This window comes from Tasmannia lanceolata, unplaced genomic scaffold, assembly GCF_043159265.1.
Source record: "Tasmannia lanceolata isolate RefF3 unplaced genomic scaffold, GAP_Taslan_0.1 ptg000003l, whole genome shotgun sequence".
NCBI classification, from domain to species: Eukaryota; Viridiplantae; Streptophyta; class Magnoliopsida; order Canellales; family Winteraceae; genus Tasmannia; species Tasmannia lanceolata.
The window spans coordinates 14,348,351-14,366,676 of NW_027518680.1; the positions used below are offsets into that span (position 1 = coordinate 14,348,351).

The 18,326-nt window shown below is 44.3% G+C and overlaps 3 protein-coding genes across 3 annotated transcripts; 2 read left to right on the forward strand and 1 right to left on the reverse strand.

Annotated features, from left to right (window-relative positions):
- Positions 1-847: 847 nt before the first annotated feature.
- LOC143852180 (uncharacterized) lies at positions 848-5,248 on the reverse strand. The gene is made up of 2 exons (XM_077361568.1): positions 2,518-5,248; positions 848-1,744 (listed from the first exon to the last, which is right to left on the reverse strand). Exons 1-2 carry the CDS (start codon positions 5,141-5,143, stop codon positions 1,287-1,289), a joined length of 3,084 nt encoding a protein of 1,027 aa, XP_077217683.1. The 5' UTR covers positions 5,144-5,248; the 3' UTR covers positions 848-1,286.
- Positions 5,249-14,423: 9,175 nt separating this feature from the next.
- On the forward strand, positions 14,424-15,603 carry LOC143865824 (uncharacterized). The gene is made up of 2 exons (XM_077375928.1): positions 14,424-14,735; positions 15,226-15,603. The coding sequence occupies exons 1-2, from the start codon at positions 14,424-14,426 to the stop codon at positions 15,601-15,603; spliced, it is 690 nt and encodes a 229-aa protein (XP_077232043.1).
- Positions 15,604-15,605: 2 nt separating this feature from the next.
- Positions 15,606-16,139, forward strand: LOC143865834 (uncharacterized). Its single transcript, XM_077375938.1, has one exon. The coding sequence runs from the start codon at positions 15,606-15,608 to the stop codon at positions 16,137-16,139; it is 534 nt and encodes a 177-aa protein (XP_077232053.1).
- Positions 16,140-18,326: the final 2,187 nt, after the last annotated feature.

The following is an 18,326-nucleotide window of genomic DNA, read 5'->3' on the forward strand; positions in this document are numbered from 1 at the left end:
TTGCTCAATGGTAAAACACACTCTTCTTCCCCCAATAAACATGTTTATCTCTATTAGTCTTGCTTAGATATTTGTGATAGCAATATCCGACTTGAGCGTCGGAGGGTGCCCCTGAGTCCTCACTCCGGAGCCTTCTAACGTTGTTTTCTGAGTGCAGGCACCCATGAATAGGAGCTCTACCAAACTAAGCTGCTGGTTTTGCCACTAACGCTCGCCCGATGCGCAGATCCAGATTTTGCCATCATCAACGGGTTATCAGCTTCGGCCCCTTATACGTATCAGTTTACAAAATCTAGACCTTCCATGTAACATGGGCCACAGTGAATGGATCACATTGAATGGGCACCTATGGATGCAATTAAAAAAATTGGGCAGTGCACATTGAATGGGCAAAATTCCTCTTGATCATATAGATAGAAACTACCGTTGTTTTATCAGAGCAGCTATGATGAGGTCCAAAGCCCAACAGTGTGGATCTTCTACTTATGTACCGCATGTACAGTTTAAAAATAATTTTAAAAAATAATGCCGCATGGATCCAGGTGGTCAATTCATGAGAAATGTTCATGTTAGTTAGCATTAGGTTAATTTTTTAATGATCTACATAGCATTTTGAGAAAGGACCGCCTTCCTTTTGTCTGTGAATTGTTAGTATATGCACATATCCATGCTTTCAGAGAATAGTTAGTCAAGATGGTGAAGGCTTTGGCCTTTCACCTTTGTCGAAGGTTCGATCCCAGCTTAGCTACCAAAAAAAAATTTAGTCAAGATGATATTTTCCTTGATTATTCATGTTTCTGTTATATATGGGGCCTCATCTTCTTTATAACCACATGGCACTACCATCTTTTGATAATTGCACTAAAGCCCATCTTGTCTTCTATTATTTAAACGGTGTCCAAAGTTATTACAGTCCCCAGTCCCCAACAAGCTCTCATAATCCAATTTAAAAAGAAAAGAAAAACTGAGTTTGTGCGGTTATTAAAACATAGCACTGCCAATATTGCTAGCCTTTAAATATCTAAACAAACATTTAAGAAGAAACTGGTCTCATAGCATTGCGCCATTGCCCTCTCCGTCGAAAAGACCCCGACCTCTACCTTACGCCGACCTCTACCCCGAGTTGATCAGGACTTTAGAGGACACAGTACATCCAAGTTCCTCATGAACAGTCGTATAGAGTGACTTCAAGTCAGCAACTATAAGCACCTTGTGCTGCACCCGCCTAGAAAGTATGCATTTCAAAGGCCACATGAGCTTAACAGGAACAATCAATCCATAGTCCTTTACACATTAGATGCAATATCATCATCATTATCATCAACCTTTGACGATCTTCTACTTCCCTTGTTGCCAAATAGTGAACTTGTATTATGGAGGAGAGGAGCTATGTCAAACTCGATGTTCGCCTTCTTACTTCCATAAGCCTTTAGAGGAGAACATCGGAGTAGGATTTGCAACACTTCCTTCATGGTCGGCCTACTAGAAGGCAATGTGCCCGTGCACATTAGCCCTACTTTCAGGACCGTGTTCATTGCGTCCAAGTGACAAGGTTCCTTAATCTCCTCATCAAGGACTCCAGTGATGGAGTCGCTCTCTTGGAAGTTATGCCACACCCACTCGGTGAGGCACGTGTTCTCACCATCCCCATTGTTGGCTTCCCTTCCCGTCGCCAGCTCTAGTAGGACAACCCCAAAGCTATAAACATCGGCCTTCTCGCCCACTTTCCTTGTGTAGCCGTACTCTGAAATTCAAATCACAAAGATTAGTATATCACAAATACTGCAAGTCTAGTAAAATTACATAGTTTATGAGATCAAATAGGAAGACAAACTCGTCTTGACGAACGAAAATGATCATGACCTTAAGATCGTTGTTCCAGTGTGCTGTCACAGATGACCCTAAGTCGAGGTACAATGCCAAACGGTAAAATTGAGGCGGACAAAACTCAACGGTTTTCAGACTTTTTATTAGTGTTTCAAAGCGTGGATCAGGTCAAAATGCGGCTGAAGAAAATCCTAGTCGACTCGGCACATCGCAGCCGAGTAATCGGTTGATGCAGTCAAATGAGTTTTGATTGAATTTGTAAGGCAAAATGATGAATCGAACAAGAACGTAGCAAAGGTAAAAGGTAGTGGATTTTGAAAATATGTTCCTAAGAGACGTCCTTCACAGCATGACTGATCAAAGGTCTAGATTCATTAGATGATTAGTTTCATTAAGGCTTCTCTAGTATAAATTTTGACGCCCATATTTCCACTTGAAAATGGGTGTAAAATTTCTTTTACCCCCATTTTATGTCGAAAGAAACAGAGCCCAACAAAAATAATTCTCGCTCTAAAAGCTGTACTCGTAGTCTCGCCTATAGTTAGCAACAATAGTCTCTCTATTTTGGCCAAATTTCGAAGTTTAACCAACTATCAATTGAAAATTTCAAAATTTTAAACCCATTTTTTTTTAAACCAAGACCGAATTAAACTCAAATTTTCCTGTCACTTTTTGCTAACTATGTCTCACCTGGGGCAATATATCCGAAAGAGCCGGCAATGGCAGACATGGTATCAGGTTCGCCATGTCTGACAAGCATCCTGGCGAGCCCGAAATCGGCGATCCTCGCCTTGAACTCTGAATCGAGCAAAATATTGCTCGACTTTACGTCCCGATGAACGATCGGGGGAGTGCACGAGTGATGCATGTAGCACAACCCTTGAGCAGCGCCGATCGCAATCTGGAGCCTCGTTGGCCAATCCAACGGTCTGATTTGCTCCGAACCCGATAACATCGAACGGTTATTCTTGCTATGAAGCCAACGGTCCAAACTACCCTTCTCCATGTACTCATAAACAAGAAGCTTCGAATCCGCACTCGAAATACAACACCACAATTTCACAATATTTGAGTGCCGAATTTTTCCCAAAATCTCAACCTCCGCCTGAAATTCCTTCTCTAATTTCTCATCCAAATTTCGATTATTCCAAATCTTCTTAACCGCAACAATCTCACGTGCTCGATTTCCAAGGGCAATTCGGTAAACTCTCCCAAACCCACCACTCCCTACCATGTTCTCTTCGGTCAAACCTCGTATTATGTTTGACTCGTTGAAATCTAAACGGTGGAAATAAGAGATCTTCCACGTGGCAAGATCCTTACGGTGCTTTCTTCGCCGGAAATCTTTTACAGCGAAAAAGACGAATCCAACTGCCACGAGCGAAATTACCCCGGCAAGGACGATAATCACGACGATAAATGGAGCTGATATTTTGCTGGATTTTTCTGAATAACAGGAGCGGAGGTTTAGATAGGGGCTAGATGAGCACAGGCTAGGGTTATTGAGGAAGCTGGTATCGTACGCCAGGATTTGTAACTCCGTTGGGATTGGGCCGGTGAGTTGATTTGAGGAGAGGTTCAATTCACTGAGTCTCATGTAGCCGAGTTGAGGTGGAATTTCACCTGAGAGTTGGTTATCCGACAGGTCGAGGGAGTTGAGGTTGCGTAACGATCCGATCGCCAGAGGGATTGTACTGGAGAGGTGGTTGGAGCTGAGATTGAGAATGCTGAGAGATCTCCATGAGAAGATCTCCGGTGGAATCTGGCCGGAAAGTTGGTTTCCGTCCAAAACGAGTGTCTGAAGATTAGTTAGGGCAGTCAAACTGAGAGGAATCTCTCCAGAGAAGAGATTGTTGCTTGCTGTGAAAACTGTTAGGTTTTCCGAGTATGAGATTTTGGAAGGAATGTTTCCTGAGAATCTATTGTTGTTGATCTGGAGTCTTGTTAAATTCGGTCCCAATATAGACGGTAGCTCGCCGGAAAATGAGTTCTCCCCGATCATCAGAGAGTCGAGATTAGGAGAAGTCCAAATGCCATCAGGAATCGTACCTGAAAATCTGTTCCTGTATAGCTGCACGCTAGATAGGCTACTGCAATTACTGAGAGATTCTGGCACCGTTCCGGTGAGATTGTTAGAGAAAACCACCAGTCCAAACAGCATGCCTCCGCGGCATAGATTTTCCGGTAACTCACCGGAAAGTTGATTTTTCGAGACTTCGAAATCTCGCAATTTCGAATGAAATCCTAATTCTGGAGGTAAAACTCCTGTCAAGCTATTATTAAACAGGCGAATGTCAGATAACGCCGGAAGTGTGCCGATACTCGCCGGAATCTCGCCGGATAATTGATTGTTATACAAGTACAGAACTGTTAGGTTCTTCAATTTTCCAAAATCTTCCGGTATGGATCCGTTCAGGTCGTTCATGGAGATATCGATTTGTATCAGATTCAAAGAATCAACCGATTGAGGAATTTCTCCAGACAATCTGTTATGAAAGAGAAACACAAACGATAGATTCTTCAGCCGAAACAAGCCGATCGGGATTTTCCCGCTTAACTGATTTATTGAAAGATCGAGCCAATCAAGATCAGTCAGATTCTCAAAAGATTCTGGAATTTCTCCAATCAGATCTAAGCTTCGCATCCAGAGGTACTTCAGCTTCTTCAACTGACCGAATTCCGGCGGGATTCTCACCGCCGTGAACGGATTATTGGCCAACCCTAGATTTTCGAGATTTATGAGATTGCCGATTTCTGCCGGTAGCAGCGAGCCATTGAGTTCATTATACTCAAGGTGGAGATCTACGAGCTTCGTTAAACCGCCAATCCCGGCCGGAATTTGGCCGGAGAAGTTATTGGATGAGAGATTGAGGTACTTGAGGGTAAAGATCTGGTAGATGTCTAGTGGAATCTCTCCGATGAAGCTGTTCTGAGAGAGATCTAAGCTTTCGAGATTCGTACAGTTGTAGAGAGAAGTCGGAAAATTCTCAGAAAAATAATTCCAAGAGAGGTCGATTTTGGTGAGATTTTTGAGGTTACAGAGAGTGTTGGGGAATTTTCCGGTGATGTTGAAGTCGGAGAGTGAAATTCCGGCGACGGATCTGCCGGAGCAGCTGATTCCCTGCCAGCTGCAGTGGGGCCCGTTTGAGGTGTTCCATGAGAGGAGAACTTGAGGATTTCCCCAATCTTGCTTGATTTTAAGTAGGATTTGTTGCTCTGAAGCTTCTGTTGCTAGTTGTGATTTTCCCTTAAAGGGCAAAGAGAGGAAGAGGAGAATGAATGGTAGATAGATTGAAGGGAGGGGTATTTTCGCCATTTGTTATACTGGAAGAAGAGGATTTGCTCCCCCTTGCTTATTGAGGCCGAGAAGAAGTTGTGGTGTGAAATGCAAAACTCCTACTGCCAGTTTTGAGAAACAACGGTGACGGTTATTTATTAGCCATGCTCTATGGCCCACACAAGAGAATGTGTTTTCACAATCTTTACTTTTTTTTTCAATTCAGCCTCCTTTCTTCTCTAGTTATCCACTTGCCTTGCAGTGTAAAAGCTTAAAAAGAGAACTCAAAAGTCATATAAATACACTGGTGGGTGTGGCCCAAGAAGAAAAAGGGGCAATATATCACTGTCACTTCTTTTTTACCTACTGAGGAATTTACGTGTGCTAGAAGGTGACCAACTTTTAAGTTTTGCACATAAAAATTTGTTTCACAATCTGTATTTTCACATAAAAGACATTATCACCTCAATGAAAACAATTGTATCAATATATTGGAAAATGATTTGCTATGTTATTCAAAAGATATTTAAGAAAGTCACAGTACACCCATATGACTTGGGTCGGGTTTCGGATTTCTTTTTCTTTAAACCCGGCCCTACCCAAGATTGAATCGGGTTTCCAATTTAAAACCTAGCCCTACGTAAGAACCATGATTTCTAAACCCGATCCATGTTATTTTCAGGGTCGGGTCAATGCGGGTCGGGTAAAACCCGACCCAAGTTGCAACCCTACCCCTGAGTATAAAAAGGGAAGTCATAAACATGGTTTAAAATTTCAGTTTCGGTAACCGTTTTGGACCCCACCAAAAACCCAAATTTCGGTCCGAAATTTGGTAATTTGGTTCCAAATTCCAGACCGAAATTCCAAAATTTATCCTAGGCGGGTGCAAATTTATCATCGCCCTTTTTTAATGGTATAAGTGGGACCCACTGGTTCTATAATCCAAACCATTCATCTGCTAGGTCTGGGTGTGGATAGGCCATGCATCAAGATCCACTCCGATCAAACAACTCCAATCCTCCAATTTGTGGCCGTGAATTTAGACGCTTGCTTCTTTGTTTTCTGACTGTCCATTCAAAAGATACAATTACAGATTGGAGGGAGAAAATTTTGATGCATGACCCATCCAGAGCAAGGCCTCATATATTCATGGTTTTCGTCCTCTTTTATTCCGGGGTAGTGTAAAAAGCTCAGTCAATACATTAGAGGAGATGGCCCGGGAAAGCATAGGGAATTGAATATGACATATACCAACTCTAACAGCTTAAGCTTTTGGAATTATTAGTTTTTTCGCAGCCTTGACCCCGATGGATGATCAGATTTGAAAGTAAGATCTAAAAACCTCCAAAAAAGATCCTATCGACAAGGAATCCGAATTGATAGTGACCAATACACTGTTGAATCTAATCCTAAGGCCCTATTTGGATCACAAGAAAAACATTTTTGATGGAAAGTTTTTCTTGAGAAAATTTTCCTTTTCATGATTTAGTAATTTACAGGGAAATGGTATGATTATGGTTAATTTATAAGGATATTATTAAGTTGAAGGTCCCTCCATGTAAAAATTTAGTAGGATTGGTTAAAAGTTTTATCTCTTTTCATGTGAAAAATAAGAAATTTTAGAAATATTTTCCTTTCTAAATCTTTCTAGAAAATTACTGGAATCCTAACAGGGCCTGAGTGGATCCATTGATGCATCTAGTTTTGGGAAATGATATATTCGCCCCATTTTCGTCCCCAGGCCACCCACTTGTCGTGTAAAAGGCCGGGGTGGCCTGGGGAAGAAATGGAGGCTAATATAACACTTCTCCTAGGTTTATTTTTCATATTAGCACCCCCAAAAAATAAACAATAAACTAAAACGGTAGGGGTATAGATCCATTGACACCCTTTTCTGGGGAGAGAAGTATCATATATATTCAATGGTTTAAGGGTTTTAAATAAAGAGAAATTATAAGGTGTCCGGCAGTGCAGGTGTAGCCCAATAACACAGTGGGCCCCATATTGTTTAGGTGTTCCAAACTGTTTGTGAATTTGTGGAGGTTTAAAATTGATGGCTTAGTAAAGAAACGTCCACATATCAGAGGGTTGGGATCATCCTATGGATAAGATTTTTGGGGCATAGCCTATCTATGTAATGGCCCAACGAATGAACGGTTTCGATCAACCAAACAATGTGGGAACCACTGTATTTTTGGGCTGCACTTGCATTGCCGGCCGGCCACCATATAAATTCTCATAAATAGACAACTTTAGGTAGTATAGATACAATTTGAGGGACCATCTTACCCATAAATAAATTAAAAAAAAAGATACATTTTTAGGGGTATAGAAAGAGGCCCGGGTTTTGTTTCTTATCTTAGACCTTCTCGAAGATAAGGCGAAGATGGTTGGCGCAGCCTCTGCTTCTCCTTCAGTTAGATGATGAGACACGAAAGGCTTAGTCTTTAAAGGACACAGTTTACTTTTATTTGATTTGATAATTAATTGTTCACTTGTGATTTATAAAAGCAGATGTGATATCTGCACTCCCTTGGTTTGATAACGACACCTTTTCCGATTAGCTTCTTATATCATGGCTGTGCATAACGTATTAACGTACAAGTGGATTGGATGATTCGAACCTTCTAATTTGTGGCCCTTAAATAGACAGTGACATAATAAAGAACCATTGGTCTATATTTACGACCAAAAATTGGAGGGTTAGGATTGCTTGATGGTAGTGGATTTTGATTCGTGGACCATCCGTAGTAAAGATTAACAGATAAATAGCTTGGATCATTGAATAAGTGACCCAACTTGTACTTTTGCCTATTTAAAGAAAAATATACATGGATCCCTTCTTGATTGGCTGTTTATTTTTTTGTAATTGCTACATTTTAAGAGCTAATCAGTCAAGGAATGTTATTTCTAAAACAGGATAATGGTGATATCATTTCCCTTCATAAAGAGGCACAAAAAAAAAAAAAATGTTTCCAAAGGCTATATTCATCAATGCTTCACTTTCTCCCCTTTTAGTGGAATACAATTCAATTGCTAGAGTCCGAAAATCCAATTTTTTATCTGCTTTTAGTTAGTAATTTAGAGAAATGGGCAGAATGGGCTTGTGGCAAAAACACCAAATTGTCGTTGTTAGGCCTAAAATTGGTAACAGATACGGCAGTGACGTGTGAGCTGAGCTGGCGGGCCCGAGGAGCTCAAGGGAAGGAGTTGGGTCCTGCACAAGAGTGCACGAGGTCAGAAGACCAACCCGGAGTCGTTGCTTCGGACGGGCCCTTCGACACTCAAGTCAGTATGAGCAGAAGTGCAGAGCCAAACTTTAAGAGTGGTAATTTTTGGAAGTTATTACCCCCTGCTTTGAGCCTTGAAAGGCCTTTTATAGAGGGAGGCCTGGGGTGGTTGGATTACCTACCCCAGGACAGGTGTTGGCCCATTTGTGGGTTTAGGTTTACCTACTCTCAGGTAATTACCGGATTACCCCTGAGCAGGTGCCGAATTCGTGGTGGGCCCTTTAAGGGCCACGTGTCAACAGCCAATTAACCGTTGCTTTTCATACCCCATCAGTTGCCCCCCAGTTCTACAAGTCATTGTAGTGATTTGGGGAAGTGCGAGGAGTTATGCCCCTGAATGGTGGAGCGAGCCAGTTAGTGTTCGGGATGGCTTGATAAAATGGAGAGGTCCGGCTGGGGCTGACCGGGATAAACGAGGTGAAATCTGTCCGACCTGGGACGACCAGAAGCTGAAGTTGTAAAATCTATCCGTCCAAGCCGCCTGTCTGGCCTGGAACGGCCAGAAGCTGAAGTTGTAAAATCTGTCCGGCCAAGCCATCTGTCCGGCCAGGGACGGACACATTTTTGTCGTCTAGCGAATGCGTCATATTCACTCCGGCTTGGGAAGGACACATTTTTGTCGTCTAGTGAATGCATCATATTCTGTCCAGCTTGAGACAGACACATTTTTGTCTTTTAGCGAATGCGTCATATTTTGTCAGGCTTGGGACGGACACATTTTGTCATCTAGTGAATGCATCATATTCTGTCCAGCTTGAGATTGCCACATTTTTGTCTTTTAGCGAATGCGTCATATTGTGGCCGGCTTGGGACGGACACATTTTTGTCGTCTAGCGAATGCGTCATATTCTGTCCGGCTTGGGAGCCGGACACATTTTTGTCGTCTAGCGAATGCGTCATATTCTGTCCGGCTTGGGACGGACACATTTTTGTCGTCTAGCGAACGCGTCATATTCTATCCGGCTTGGGACGGACACATTTTTGTCTTCTAGCAAATGCGTCATATTCTGGCCGGCTTGGGACAGACACAGACACATTTTCTAGACAGGCACAATCACTTAGAAGGTGTCCCGTACTCAAGCACTTCATGGACAACCCTTAACCCCTTGGAGATTTTTCCCTCATCCATATCGTACGCGCGTAGTCTATACGCGCACATTTACTCATGTCATTGCCTCGAAGTGTGTGCCCTTCATTAATGAGGGACACGTGGCATCATCTGGTTCACGAATGCGAATCGCCTTCAGTCTCAAGGTAATAAAATGAGGTTTTGACCTTTCATATTTTCACTTCACTCTGCCTTCTCTGCCTGTTCTGCTCTGCTAGCCCGTGGTTGTGATTGTCCGCAAGCTTAGGAGCCTTTCTCCTTAGGCCGGTAATCTTCTTTTTAGCGCGTATCTATTTGATTTCTCTTTCAGCGTTCTTTATGTCCTGTAGTGCCTCAAGTTCTGAGTCCGGTTCTAGGTCCTTTTCGGGGAAGTCCGCATCTTCTAGTAGCTCAGGGTCTAGTTCGTCGGAGAGGACCCACACTAATCCGACCAGGATTCCCGGCCCGTATATGGCGAGTCCTGATGTTAGCGTAGAAGTCGTAGATACTGGGGACGAGGTGATTTTGGATCTGAATACCATCCCGGCCCCAACGGATAGTTACTTCCGGGCAGAGGTGAGTGCAGGTAGTGTCGCCGCCGAGGCGTCCACCACATTCCTTCCGGGCCGGGCCGTCGAGGTCACTGCTAGGGCTCGGATGGACGCCGATCCCAAATATAATATTCAGGCTCTTTACGAGGAGAATATCCTTGATGAGTCCAGATTATGGGACATTAGAGATAGGTATTGTATTCCCCAAAGGTTCAGGCTGAGGGCTGCGATAGAGGGAGATAGGGCTTGCAACGATAGTACCGACGTTTGTATATATGATGAGTCGTTAAGAGCCGGGCTGAGGTTCCCCTTGTATCCATTCTTCGTCGCAGTCCTTCGATATTACGGCCTGGCTCTGGCTCAGGTCGCGCCGAACTCATGGAGGACGCTGATTGAGTTCATATACCTCATCCAGGGCTAGCTCCAAAGGAGCTTGTCCCTACCGCTGTTTCGGATGTGTACGCACCTAAAGAGGCATAAGGACGGAGGCTGGATTTATATCAGCCAACGCCCTGAGGTGAAAATGATTACTGGCATTCCATCCTCCATACATCTATGGAAGAATAGGTTCTTCTATGTCGAGGACGGCGAGCCCACTGAGCCCTGGCCGGTTCCTTTGAAGTGGGACACCCCAGATACACTTGCGCTGAGCCGCAAGCCGCTCTTGGAGGGCGAGGATATGAGAACGTTTGCTCTAGTCTATGAGGAGTTGCATCCGGAGGGCCTGATTCATTGTGCGGACTTTTCTAGGGAAGAGGTCCTGGTCGAGCTCGGCATTAGTACTGCGACCCCGGCACGTATGTGGCTAGTCTTATTTTTCAGCTCTTCTTTTCTCTTCTTTCTCCCTGATCGGTTTTTGTTGGTTCTGTTGAATTTCTGAAATGCAGATGCAGTCCCAGCTAGAGAAGGTGAGGCAAGGGGCCTTTGGCAGGGGCCAGGGCCAGAAAAGGAAAGCCCCCGAGGTTTCAAGTCCCGCACCAACTAAGGACGCACCACCCCCAAGGGATGGGCCCTTCGACACTCAAGTCAGTATGAGCAGAAGTGCAGAGCCAAACTTTAAGAGTGGTAGTTTTTGGAAGTTATTACCCCTGCTTTCAGCCTTGAGAGGCCTTTTATAGAGAGAGGCCTGGGGTGGTTGGATTAGCTACACCCAGGACAGATGTCGGCCCATTTGTGGGTTTAGGTTTACATACTCTCAGGTTATTACTGGATTACCCTTGGGCAGGTGCCGAATTCGTGGTGGGCTCTTTAAGGGCCACGTGTCGACAACCAATTAGCCGTTGCTTTTCATACCCCATCAGTCGTGATGTTGGGAAATATCTTTTGAATGGGCATTGAATTAAAAAATAAAAAATAAACATAGGAGTGTGAAAACCCGAATTGTCCATTGAATCCAAAGGGTTCTAACTTAATTGGACAAGACTAGAGCACAATGGGCCGGATACATGGGACAAGATTTTTATTCACATCCTTATTGTCGTGATTTTGCGACGGATCTTTTGATTCTAAAAAATTAAAAAGAAACATAGGAGTGTGAATGAATACAATGGCTGCATACATCCGACAAGATTTTGATTCACATCCTAATCCTAAGATACAAATTTGAGCTGGATTGGACCTAGACATTTTGGTTCACATCCTAAGATTAAAATTTGAGCTGGATCGGACCAAAACATAGTCAGAGAATCGATCGGTCCTATTGGAGGTTGCTAATGTGCAAAAATATCTTTAATATTCTAAATAAAATAGTATTTATAAAGGATATTTTTATTTAAAATCTAAAATTAAAATAATTTTCCCTCACTTAGAACAAACAAAGTCCCATCTATCTCTCTCTCTCTCTCTCCCCTCTTGTCTTTTCCCCTAATCCTAAGTCTTAACTAGTTAGGCATTAACCTAATGCTAAAGGCTAGATGCTTGTATCCATTCAAATTAATTTCTTTATTTACAAGCATTAGTTTACTCATTTAGAAGTTTAAATTTGTCATGAATAAGTGAGTGATCCGAGTGAATAAACTGCTTTAGAGATACTAATACTGGACAAAAGATTCTAAAATTTCAATAACACTCCGATGAACTATACAATTTTAAATGGATCATGACCCAGACTCTGAAATCAGGATTCAAAGAACACTTTGAATAGGATTCTAAGGATAAGGGTTCTAAACGGATCCGATCAAAATTGGATCCGCTGACATCCCAAAATAATCATCTTGAAGGGAGACTTTTCTCGTAATTTCAATTGACTCGTGGGTCAATAAATCAAGGATAACCACATAGTTTTTAGGGACAGCTTAAGCTTTTGGAATAATTGGTTGCTACACAATGACACTAGCCACTTTATTAAAATTTAAACATGTTTTCGTTTGTTTGTTGATATTATGGGGAATTGAAACTATGTTTAACTGTTGATTAGAAAAGTATTAATAAAGAGGGGTGTGATTATTGAAATAAGGGAGTGCAAATATCATTTCCCTAAATATGTTATGTTAAGATAATTTTGAATATTTTCTTTTGACAAAAAATTAAACATAAAAGCTTCCTTAAAAATTTTTATTCCATAGTGCACCTAACCGTTTTTTAATTTCCTTTACTTTTTCCTTATACTATAATAATTTTAGGGCCTTTTTGGGTGCGACCAAAATAGGGTCTTATTAGCAAACAATCTTGTTCTACGTCAATCTTAAATGCAAATGTTGAAGTATAAATGGTTAAGTAACGCCAAATCTAACAGCTTAAGCTTTTGAAGTAATTGGTTGTGATGGGGTACGAAAAACAACAACAACTAATAAGCTGTCGACACGTGGCCCCAGAAGGGCCCACCCCAAATCCAACAGCCTCGCCACCGCCAGAGGTCACGATCTCGCTCCGCGCAAAAGCACCAAGCCAAGGAAGACCGTGCGCCGAGGGAAAGATCCCGGCATCATCGTAGGAGTCCGAAAAGTCATTACGTCTCTGCTGCGAGCCCCTCAATAGGGAAAAACAGATCATTGGGCCGAGCAGACCAGAGGACTGATCCAATGCTACGAAGGATAGAGGAGATAGACCACCGTATAGAAGAGCTGGCAAAGGATCAAAGCCGGCCCGCCGTGAAGACGTACTTGAGTAGACCTCCATTCACCGATAATGTTATGAAAGCGCCAGCACCCAGGGGGTTCAAAATGCCGACGGTCCCGCAATATGACGGAACCACCGACCCTGTAGACCACCTGGAGACGTTCAGGACTATGATGCTCCTCCACAGCGCCTCTGATGGATTCCTCTGCAGAGCATTCCCGACCACGCTGATCGGTGCAGCTCGGGACTGGTACTCGACAATCAAGCTGAACTCCATCAGCAACTTTGAGGACTTTGGGGACGATCTGGTCCGCCATTTTATGAGCAGCCGGAGGCCAAGGAAAACAACAACATCCCTGATGGCCTTGCGGCAGGAGGATAATGAATCTCTGAAAACATTCATCAGCCATTTCAACAGGGAGGCTCTCAAAGTGCCAAATCTGGATCCCTCAGCCGTAATGAACGCACTCCTCGCAGGCGCTAGATCCAACGATTTCCGTCGGTTAGTTGCCCGCCAAAATCCGCACTCACTAGCGGATCTGATGGCCGGAGCGGAGGAATATATAGCCGTGGAGGAGACTCTGGCGGCCTTAGACTCAAATTGGAGGAGAACCTCTGAAGAAAAGAATCCTACCAAGCAGCGTAGGGATGATAAGGCCCCCAGAAGAGAGAGGTCCCACCAGAGGAGGGACGAAAATTTACCCCTCTCAACACCTCTCGGAGACACATACTAGCCGCAATCAGGGGAGAAGAATTCGTAAGATGGCCGACCAGGATGATCTCGAAGGGAAACAAGACAGACAAGTCGAAATATTGTCGGTTCCACAGGGACCACGAGCACGACACAGACGAGTGCTGGCAGCTTAAAGAAGAAATCGAGCTGCTGATCAGCTGGGAATACTTGAAAAAATATGTCAAAGATGAGGGCCACAAGAGAGAGCGCGGGGAGAAGAGCCTTCAGGGTCAGGGCCCTCGATGGTCCCAGCCGCGCCCTGTGCGAAACCAATCTCCCCCGCCATCCAGTCCACAGCCGGAGGCGCGCCAATCCCAGCCTAAGGGGTCATCGGCACAATTATGGGCGAACCGGCCGCCGGGGGTACATCATCTGCTGCTCGAAAAGCCTACACACGCCGAGTCAATGCCGTGCACACGTGCAGTAAGAAGATAATGACAGAGAACGAGATTTCCTTCTCAGACGCGGATCTCGACAACTTGATACTCCCCCATGACGACGCCCTGGTCATAACCATGCTAGTCGCGAACTGGGAAGTGAAGAAGATCCTCGTCGACAACGGGAGTTTGGCCGACATTCTCTACTACATGCATTCGAGCAGATGATGATAGGAAATGACCGCTTGAAGCCGGCGAACTCTGATTTGTTTGGTTTCTCAGGAGAAATTGTTAAAGTGGAAGGGCAGATTGAACTCCCAGTCCTTGTCGGGGAGCCGCCCTGTCAAGCCTTCACGACGTTCAACTTCCTAGTAATGAGAGCCACTTCGTTCTACAACGCTATCTTGGGACGACCCGACCAGAATCTCATCGGTGCCGTTGCCTCTCCTTATCATCAGAAGATGAAGTTCATAATTCCAAATGGTATGGGGGAAGTCAGAGGAGATCAGCCTCAGTCCAGGGAGTGCTATGCCATGGTATTCCGGGGCAAAAACGCATAAGAATCACTGCCAATTGAGCTACTTGATCTGAGAGATGAAGCCCAAATGAATGAATCCGCTGAAGACCTCATCCCCATTCCCCTGTTCGATAACGATGGCGAGAGGATCATTCAGGTCGGCTCCTGTCTGGACAGTAGCACCCGGTAGGACCTCGCCACATTTCTCCAAGACAATGCAGATGTTTTCGGGCTCCCACAGACATGCCCGACATAGACCCGGAGGTCAGCGCGCACAAACTCGGTGTTGACCCAACCTGCAGGCCAGTGAAATAAAAACGGAGACATTTTGCCTTGGAAAGGCAGCAGGCGATCAAGGAAGAGGTGGAGAGGCTCTTGAGGGCTGACTTCATTCGAGAAATTCAATATCCGGACTAGCTGGCGAACGTAGTGCTGGTGAAGAAAGCCAATGGGAAGTGGAGAACCTGCGTTGATTTCACCGATCTGAACAAAGCTTGTCCCAAGGATAGCTACCCGCTCCCAAAAATCGATCAACTTATAGATGCTACCGCAGGCCACGAACTGCTGAGCTTCATGGACGCCTTCTCCGGGACAACCAGATCAAAATGTATGAGTCAGACATACCAAAGACCTCATTCATAACAGATCTGGGGACGTACTATTACCGCGTCATGCCTTTCGGCCTAAAGAATGCCGGGGCCACATATCAGAGGCTCGTCAACAAACTTTTCGACAAGCAGATTTGCCGCAACATGGAAGTCTATGTGGATGACATGTTGGTCAAAAGCCAAAGCGCACAAGATCATGTCTCTGACCTGAAAGAGACATTCCAAGTCCTAAGGGGGAGATCAGGTACCAACGGGTTGAGAAATTGGCATATGCCCTGATCATGGCGGCCAGAAAACTGAGGCCGTATTTTCAAGCCCACATGATAAAGGTCCTGACTGATCAGCCGCTCAGACAAGTTCTCCACAGACCAGACACCTCATGGCGTCTTGTGAAATGGGCCGTGGAGCTAAGTGAATTTGATATCCGGTACCTGCCTAGGCCGGCGATAAAAGCCCAGGTGCTGGCAGACTTCGTGGCCGACTGCACCATCTACCAACAAAGCATCGAATCTGAAACTGTCCAAACCCCGATTGTAGAGAAGGTAACTACAACTAGGGAGCGAACAGAAGTGGAGACTGAACCGTGGGGAACCGAAGACATCCCCATGCTTGCAGAACAGAATCCATCGCCCAACGAACTGCTCTGGGAAGTGTATGTGGACGGATCTTCGAACAAGGCTGGTTGTGGAGCAGGTTTGATTCTCACCGGGCCCGACAACTTTATTCCTGATTACGCACTAAGATTCGGATTCCACGCATCCAATAATGAGGCAGAATATGAGGCCCTCATCGCCGGAATGAACTTAGCAGCCTAGACCAGCGCCCAGAGGCTAAAGGCATATTGCGACTCCCAGCTGGTCGCCAACCAGATCTAAGGAGTCTATGAGGCCCGCGACGAGCGCAGGATTAAATATCTCTCCAAGGTCCGCCAGTTGGCCGGCAAGTTCAAAAACTTCGAGGTCATCAGGATTCCCAGAACGGAGAATGCAAAAGCGGATGTTCTGTCTAAGCTGGTTGCATCCGGTTATACCACTCTTGGGAGTATTTGTATGGAATTCTTGAAGAAATTCAGTATTGAGAATGAGGTCGTAGAAGTCATGCAGGTCGAGTACGAGCCGTGCTGGATGGACGAAATCGTCGAATACCTGCTTAGCGGGAAGCTTCCCGAAGCAAAGAAGGAAGCCCACAAAATGATTCAGAGAGCAGCCTAGTTTTCTTTGGATGGTGAGAGCCTGTACAAAAGGTCGTACACCCTTCCGTACTTCAAATGTCTCCGACCAAGCAACGCCGCCTACACTCTGCAAGAGACGCACGAAGGGATTTGTGGAGAACACCTGGGGGGCAAGGCCCTGGCCATCAAAGTAGTGCTGAGAGGCTTGTAGTGGCCAACATTGAGGCAAGACGCTCTGGACCTGGTCAAAATGTGCGAAAGATGCCAAAAGTTCTCTCCCACCATCCATCAACCGGCTATATCCATGGCCCCGATTATTAGTCCACTCCCTTTTGCAGTATGGGAGATGGACATCTTGGGCCCTTTTCCGCCAGCCTCCGGAAGACGTGAGTTAGTCGTGGTGGCCATTTGTAGACACCCCCATTTTCCTACGCATTAAAAAGCAAAAGATTCGGTAGTACGATCGAGTTTTGAATCTGTATTCAGCATTAGATTAGGCATCCGTGCATTTTAGGGTAGATTTCATTTCATTATGGGAGTTTTGAAGTTCATTAGCGATCCTGAAGGTCTCTAGGGGGTTCCTTTGGCCTCTGGAAGATGAAAGTTCAAGTTTCCAAGCAAATGAAAAAACCTGCTATTTTTAGAATTTTTAGGGTTTCCCTCATTTTTGCCTATTTTGCACTGCAGGGGTATTTTGGTCATTCCCGATGTGTCTCGTTTGACCCCCGAGTTATATTTGAGAAATCTTGAGTGATTTTACAAATTTTGAAAAAGCTGCTATTTTTAGAAACTCATGGGGCTTCCACATTTTCATCATCTTATGAATATTTCAATCATTTCTCATATGTCCAAAACCATCTCGAGGGTACGGCTGATGGATTATGAGTTTTCGTAAGTTTTGGGAAACCTGCTAAATTTAGATCTTTCAAGATTTCCTCTTAGTCTTGCACTTCGGGGGTATTTTAGACATTTCCAAACATATCATATTTGGTCCCTAAGTTGTGTCTAAGAAATCTTGAGTCCGTTCATAAATTTTCAAAAATCTGTTATTTTTAGAATTTCTCAGGGTTTTCCCTAGTCTTGCCAAATTCTAGCACCACGGGGTAATTTGGTATTTTCCTGTGTATTTCTTTTGATCCCCAAAATATGTCTGAGAGATTATGAATGATTTTCTGAATTTTGGAAAACCTGCTAAATTTAGAATTTCTCAGGAGTTTCACTTAATTTGGAAATTGTAAGTGTTGAGGGCATTTTGGGTATTTTCAGGGGATACCAAATGATTCTGTTTAATATTGCTCACCGAAAGGACCCAATTTTAAAAGTTTCTATTTTTGAAGTTTGACCATAAAGACTTTCCATTTTTAATTTTTTCCTTTAGGGGTGGACCAATCTGAGGGTATTTTGGTCGCATTTGGATGTCTAACAGTCAAGTAGGGGCATTTTGGTCCGAAAAGTTATTTTTCAAAAAAGATTGTCCGATCATGTGTGAGGGATGCACCATAAATGTCAAATGGGTTAGGTCCATATATAGAATGTTGAATTTAGAAAGATTTTATTGATTTTTTACGGAAAAACACGAAACCCGAAACCCGTAACCCGTGTGAAATGATTGAATGTTCTCACATCCTCGCCCTCCAAGAGCGGCTTGCGGCTCAGCGCAATTGTGTCTGGGGTGTCCCACTTCAAAGGAACAGGCCAGGGCTCAGTGGGCTCGCCGTCCTCGACATAAAAGAACCTGTTCTTCCATAGGTGTATGGAGGATGGAATGTCAGTAATCATTTTCACCTCAGGACGCTGGCTGATGTAAATCAAACCTCCGTCCTTATGCCTC

Excerpts from the sequence above, each read along its gene's own strand:
- LOC143865824 (XM_077375928.1), top strand. The coding sequence starts at position 14,424 with ATGATGATAGGAAATGACCGCTTGAAGCCGGCGAACTCTGATTTGTTT. Across the intron at positions 14,736-15,225 it reads CCAGGGAGTGCTATGCCATG|CTACCCGCTCCCAAAAATCG; the intron begins GTATTCCGGGGC and ends TCCCAAGGATAG.
- LOC143865834 (XM_077375938.1), top strand. The coding sequence starts at position 15,606 with ATGGCGGCCAGAAAACTGAGGCCGTATTTTCAAGCCCACATGATAAAG.
- LOC143852180 (XM_077361568.1), bottom strand. The coding sequence starts at position 5,143 with ATGGCGAAAATACCCCTCCCTTCAATCTATCTACCATTCATTCTCCTC. Across the intron at positions 1,745-2,517 it reads TTTCGGATATATTGCCCCAG|AGTACGGCTACACAAGGAAA; the intron begins GTGAGACATAGT and ends TTTGAATTTCAG.